Genomic DNA, 6,211 nt, shown 5'->3' with positions numbered 1-6,211 from the left:
TGATCCGATTCCTATTGAAGCCGCAAGTGGATTACTATGATGGAAAGAATTTTGAAGCCATGGAGTGTCCGAAGGAGTATCAGAAGAAGATCGCTGTGTAATATCTGGAAGGAGACGCAATGGGCTGGTGGGACGATAGACAGGCAACGTGGACACACCATCACATCATGGGAATCGTTCAAGGGAGAGTTTGAAGGAAGTATTTTCCTCCAGAAGCGAAGCATCGGTTGGAGCGCCAGTTCATGAACCTTGTTCAAGGAGATAGGTCGGTAAGAGTTAGAGTCGGAGTTCACAAGGTTGAGACGACATGTCTTGATGGGCGCGAAGATGAAGCAAATATGATCCGTAAATTTATGTACGGATTGGAGCCGGAGCTTGGAAGTCGTTTAGTTGGAAGCAACTTTAGCAGCTTATCTGAGCTAGTGGAAAAAGCTGTTAATGTTGAAACTGTATTGAGGTTGAAAGGAAGACAATACCACATTCTGGTGGACATACCAAGTTTAGCCAAGGAGAAAAGCCGAATTTCAACAAGATCCAATATTTAACAAGGCAAGGGCGAGGATTTGGAGACCAAGCCAACAATCGTGGTAGCTCTGGGGTATGTTACACATGTGATCAGCCGGGACATATTTCAAGGTTTTGTCCCAAACATCAGCGGAATAACCAACAGAGTAACCAGCAGGGTTATTCATCGATAAGGATGGAAGATGTCACTTGTTTCTCTTGCGGTATGAAGGGCCATTATGCATCGTCATGTCCAAACAAGCCAATCCCTTCGACCCCTCTCGCGATCCGAGCTCCTCCTAGCCGTCCAGAAATTGAGCCAGCACCAAAGAAGCAAAACCTAGGAGGTAGAGTTTATGCTTTAGGTGTAGAAAACCCAGACAATGCAGGACCGTCAAGCAGTCCCATCACAGGTATTGGGTGCTTAACCTCCTCTTTTTATTGAATGGAATTTAGTTGTGGACCTAGTTAGTATGCTGGTTAAGTATAGATTGCTTGATCGATAGGTTGCGCGTTTAAAAATTTTGGATTGATGATTGATGGTTGTGCGAATTTTGATTAGTTTTTGTGATTGAGATATTGTTGATTGGGTTACTGTGGCAGAACCATACATGTTGCTGGTAAACCCACACATGTATTGTTCGACTCGGGGTCAACACATAGTTTTGTGACCCCTGAAGTAGCTGCCCGGTTTTGGGATTGTTTTGTGGTTGACAGGATAAACGTGGCCGTCTTGACCCCCGCAGACCGAACCCTTCAAGCAGATCAGTGTATCAAGAATGTTCCATTGGTCATTCAAGAGAAAGAATTTGTGGCAGATCTGTTAGTCGTGCCTTTGAAAGGGTACGAAGTAATCCTTGGAATCGATTGGTTATCGAGCTACAGAGTTCAGATCGACTGTGGAAAGGGAAGGTTGTTGTTTGGCAGAGGTAAACGACCAGAGATGGTATACTATGGAATCAGTCCTAGTATGACCGTGTCTTTGGTAGCAGCAATGAGAGTACAAGATTTGTTTCAAGATGGGGAAGTATATTTGGTGACCTTATCGGTTAGTGGAGGAGCCACTAATGATGATGTTAAGGTCGAAGACATAGAAGTGGTCCAAGAGTTTGAGGATATCTTTGCACCACTAAAGGAATTACCTCCACCTCGGAGTAATCCCTTTACCATTACTTTGGAGCCTGAAGCAAAACCTATAGCTAAGGCACCATATCGGATGAAACTAGCGGAGTTGGCTGAGCTAAAGAAGCAATTGGAAGATCTATTGGAAAAGGGATTCATCCGATCGAGCTCTTCACCTGGGGAGCTCTTGTGCTATTTGTGAAAAGAAGGACGGAAGCATGAGATTGTGTATCGATTATCGTGGTATCAACAACATCACGATAAAAGATAAGTATCCTCTTCCGAGGATAGACGAGTTGTTAGACCAACTAAAGGGAGCTAGTTGGTTTTCGAAGATTGATTTGGCATCAGGGTATCACCAAATTCCTATTGCCAAGTCAGACATCATGAAGACGGCGTTTCGGACGAGGTATGGGCAGTACGAGTTTGTAGTTATCCCTTTGGTCTCACAACGCACCTGCGGCTTTCATGCGTTGATGAATGAAGTGTTTCACGACTACCTCGACAAGTTCGTGATCATTTTCATTGATGACATCCTGGTGTATTCGAGAAGTAAGGAGGAGCACAAAGAGCATCTGAGACTGGTTATGGAGAGGTTACGGAATCAGAAGCTATTTGCCAAGTTCAGCAAGTGCTCGTTTTGGAAGAGAGAGATAGGATTTCTGGGTCACATAGTATCAGGAGAGGGCGTGGCTGCTGATCCAGAAAAGGTCCAAGCCATACCGGAATGGCCTCGACCTACCACTGTGACGAAAGTAAGGAGTTTTCTCGGACTTGCGGACTATTATCAGAAGTTTGTTAAGGACTTTTTCTCCATTGCAAAGTATTTAACTAAACTTACCGGTAAAGGATTCCTTTCTTATGGGTGGAAGAAACCGAGAAGGCTTTCAAGAAGTTGAAGGAAGCTCTCACGACCGCATATGTGTTTGCTTTGTCCGAGCAAGGTAAACCTTACACGGTTTACACGGATGCTTCACGAGTTGGGTTAGGTTGTGTTCTTATGCAAGATGGGGGAGTCATTGCATATGCTTCACGACAACTACGGAAGCATGATGATAACTACAGTACACATGACTTGGAGTTAGCGGCCGTGGTGTTCGCTTTGCGAATTTGGAGATCTTACTTGTATGGAGAAGAAGTGGAGGTATACACGGACCATCAAAGTCTTAAATACCTCTTCACTCAGCCAGATCTCAACCTGCGCCAGCGTAGGTGGATGGAGTTTGTGGCAGACTACGACATAAGGATTCACTACCATCCTGGTAAAGCAAATGTTGTTGCGGACTCCTTAAGTTCGAAGAAAGTTGGACGCAGATTTAGAGAAAGAAGTTGAGCTATTGAACCAAGAGTTGAAACAAGTAAAGTTGGTCATTTTGGAAGGGCAAGCGAGCGAGCCATTGGGACTTCAAGCGGTGAACCAGGCCAGCTTGATTCAGAGAATTCGAGAAGAACAATTAAGGATGAGAAGCTATTGAAGATTGCTGAGGACTCAAAGGACAAGGCGGGCCAAATAGTGCTGGATACTACTTGCGGAGGATGGAACCTTGCTAATTAATGGAGGATCACGGTTCCTAAAGGACAAGGGCTGAGAGATGAGATACTAAGGAATTCTCATCATTCTTTACTTAGTATCTATCTGGAAGTTCGAAGATGTACCGAGACGTGAGAAGATACTATCATTGGCCGGGAATGAAGAGATCAGTAGCGCAATGTGTCGCGCAGTGTGCAACTTGTCAACAAGTCAAGGTCGAACATCAAGTTCCAGGAAGGATTATTGCAGAGTCTTCCGATACCTCAATGGAAATAGGACTCTATTTCCATGGATTTCATCACTGGATTACCCACTGCTCCAGGTAGATCGAACAACTCGATATGGGTGATTGTGGATAGGTTAACCATGGTTACACACTTGTTGCCTATGCGGGACACTGATAAAGTTGAAGTGTTGGCCGAGCTGTACATCGACCAAATTGTGAAGTTACATGGTGTACCCTCAGACATCGTCTCAGATCGCGATCCAAGGTTCACGGCATCATTATGGGAAGCACTGCAAGAAGCCTTGGGAACTAAACTATTCAGAAGTACGGCGTTCCATCCAGAAACAGATGGCCAAACGGAGAGAACCATTCGGACCATCGAGGACATGCTTCGGATGTGTATTCTCGATTGGGCAGGAACTTGGGAGAAGCATTTACCATTGGTCGAGTTCTCATATAACAACAGTAATCATTCGAACATAGGGATGTCACCTTATGAAGCGTTATACGGAAGGCCATGCAAAACGCCTATGTGTTGGACGAAAGTGGGCGAAAGAAGAATGTTTGGGTCACCTATCGTTCAGGAGACCATGATTAGCTGGAGACCATTCAGGCCAACATGAAGAAGGCTCAGGACGGTCAGAAGAAGTACGCAGACCAGTCAAGAAGAGAGGTAACTTTCGAGATATGAGATTGGGTCTATTTGAAGGTTACTGCACAGAAAGGGAAGACAGATTTGGCAAGGTCGGGAAACTTGCGCTCAGGTTCATTGGCCCGTACAAGATCATCAGGAAAGTTGGTGAGGTAGCTTACCGTTTGGATTTGCCAGATGATATGCGTCTACATCATGTATTTCATGTTTCCATGCTTCGGAAACATATACGGGATCCAAGTACTGTTGAACCCGAGAGACTAGAGGAGTTGAGGACAAACCTTACGTATCTGGAAGGACCCATCAGATTGGGAGAACGGCGTATTCGGAAGCTGAAGAATCGTGAGATTGCTCAAGTACAAGTGTTCTGGGGAAGACAAAACAGGATTCATGTTACTTGGGAAGATGAAGCACGATATAAAACCGATCACCCTGAGTTCTTCTGAGAGGATGCTGTGATGGAAGAAGGAGGCCCCTCAGAACCTTAGAATTCGAGGATGAATTTTGTTAAGGGGGGGGGGGGGGGGGGGGAGAATGTAGAAACCCATAAAAAAAAAAGAATGGTCGAGTATCTTTTGGGTGGTCGAGTCGCGGATGATCATATTGTTCTTGCCTGAAACATGAGTCAAGTATGTCACTAGACAATGGTTAGACAATGTGGTAGATTTATTCAAAAGACGTTTGAATCATGACACTTTTGGAAGCACAACAGGAAGACCGGAAATTGGGCGAAAAACCCTAAATTTCGGTATTATGGAATTTTTCGAAGAAGCCGGAAACTCGGGAAATATTTTCTCTCAGGTCAGGATTCATTTGGAGTTTATTAAAATACTCAGAGCATCAGAATGGGCGTAGAAAAATATTTGAGATTGATCGCGGGACGAAAATTCACCGGAAGGCCGATATCAGACAATTGACCGAGAAGCTCGAGGTGGCTAGATGTGTGTGTGTTCAGGACGTGGTGGCAAGCTCCTGGGAGTATGTGTGTCAAGGAAAGCATGAGGTGTTGCAGTACATGAAACCTGTACATGCAAGTAGACATGTGGAGCACGAGGTGGATCGGCCAAAGCACGAGGTGTTGCGATGCATGCGACAAGGCCATGCGGCCAGACATGTGGAGGACGTGGTGTCTCCTTGCATGGAGCCAGGCCATGCATCCAGAAGGTAGAGGGCGTGGTGTCACACTGCATGTGAGCAGTTCATGCAACCAGCCATGTGGAGCACGAGATGTCGCCGCGCATGCGTCCGGAGCCATGCGAAGCGACACACGGGCTGCCACACGGCTTGTTTCTGATTGGTTGCTGATTACTATAAATAGCCCACGACCCCTCCCATTTCTCCTCATCCAGAACACATCAAAGTCAGTTCAAAACGTGAGAGAGAAAGCAAAGAAAGAAAGATCGAGTTTCGATAGTTTTCGAGCGATTTAGGCAGTTTTCGAGCGATTTAGGCAGTTTTCGAGAACAGTTACTCTGCCGATTTTGAATCAGCACCTGGAGAAGGTTCTGTTCAAGTGAAGATAGATCAGTTCTAGTGGATACCAGTTCAAGATCAGTCTAGACGTGGGTCTACTTGAGAAGGTCGACGAAGGGTTCGGATCGCAGAAGTCGGGTTTGGGGTCAAGGCCACGGTCAACCAAAAACTGTGAGTTATAATCAATTGATTGCTGAGTTGTTTTCATGCAGGGTCCCGTTACTTGGAAGTTTGATCATGGCAGGAGGCCGGGTCTAACTGAGTAACGGTTTGATTAGTTAATAGTTGAGGTTTGGTTGATTGAGTTAATAGCATGCTTAGTTATTGCTTGAGAACCGTAGTAGCATGCTAATGGTTAGGTTGATTGGTTAGTTAGCGAATGTGGAATGCTTAGATGATGTCGCTAACTTGTGGATAGTTAGGTATTCTGGAATTAGTTTTATGCTAGATTCTGGAATATGATTGATTGTGTTAATTTGCGATTAATACTAAGAACCTTGTGTTATTTTACCGAGTTTAGTATTAATCATATATTGGCCATATAGCATTTGTGTAACCCACAATGCTAGGCATGTTTGAGGTGAAATGTGTTGATTGTGTGGAGATCAATACTAGGAACCTTGTTTTTTTTTATCGGGTTTAGTATTAATCATATATTGGCCGATAACATTTGTGTAACCCACAATGCTAGGCATATTGGGGT

The 6,211-nt window shown here is 44.8% G+C and overlaps 2 protein-coding genes across 2 annotated transcripts; both read left to right on the top strand.

The window, feature by feature from the left end:
* Positions 1 to 700: 700 nt before the first annotated feature.
* LOC125600023 lies at positions 701 to 1,828 on the top strand. The gene is made up of 3 exons (XM_048772996.1): positions 701 to 917; positions 1,067 to 1,124; positions 1,222 to 1,828. The coding sequence occupies exons 1-3, from the start codon at positions 701 to 703 to the stop codon at positions 1,826 to 1,828; spliced, it is 882 nt and encodes a 293-aa protein (XP_048628953.1).
* Positions 1,829 to 4,070: 2,242 nt separating this feature from the next.
* Positions 4,071 to 4,481, top strand: LOC125600022. The gene has a single exon (XM_048772995.1). The coding sequence runs from the start codon at positions 4,071 to 4,073 to the stop codon at positions 4,479 to 4,481; it is 411 nt and encodes a 136-aa protein (XP_048628952.1).
* Positions 4,482 to 6,211: the final 1,730 nt, after the last annotated feature.

This window comes from Brassica napus, unplaced genomic scaffold (assembly GCF_020379485.1).
Source record: "Brassica napus cultivar Da-Ae unplaced genomic scaffold, Da-Ae ScsIHWf_2097;HRSCAF=2749, whole genome shotgun sequence".
In the NCBI taxonomy this organism is placed as follows: domain Eukaryota; kingdom Viridiplantae; phylum Streptophyta; class Magnoliopsida; order Brassicales; family Brassicaceae; genus Brassica; species Brassica napus.
This window is presented reverse-complemented; position numbering and strand designations above follow the sequence as displayed.

Coding starts and splice junctions, on each gene's coding strand:
- LOC125600023 (XM_048772996.1), top strand. CDS start 701: ATGGAAGATGTCACTTGTTTCTCTTGCGGTATGAAGGGCCATTATGCA. Junction 918..1,066: donor GTCAAGCAGTCCCATCACAG/GTATTGGGTGCT, acceptor AATTTTGATTAG/TTTTTGTGATTGAGATATTG. Junction 1,125..1,221: donor CAGAACCATACATGTTGCTG/GTAAACCCACAC, acceptor TGTGGTTGACAG/GATAAACGTGGCCGTCTTGA.
- LOC125600022 (XM_048772995.1), top strand. CDS start 4,071: ATGAGATTGGGTCTATTTGAAGGTTACTGCACAGAAAGGGAAGACAGA.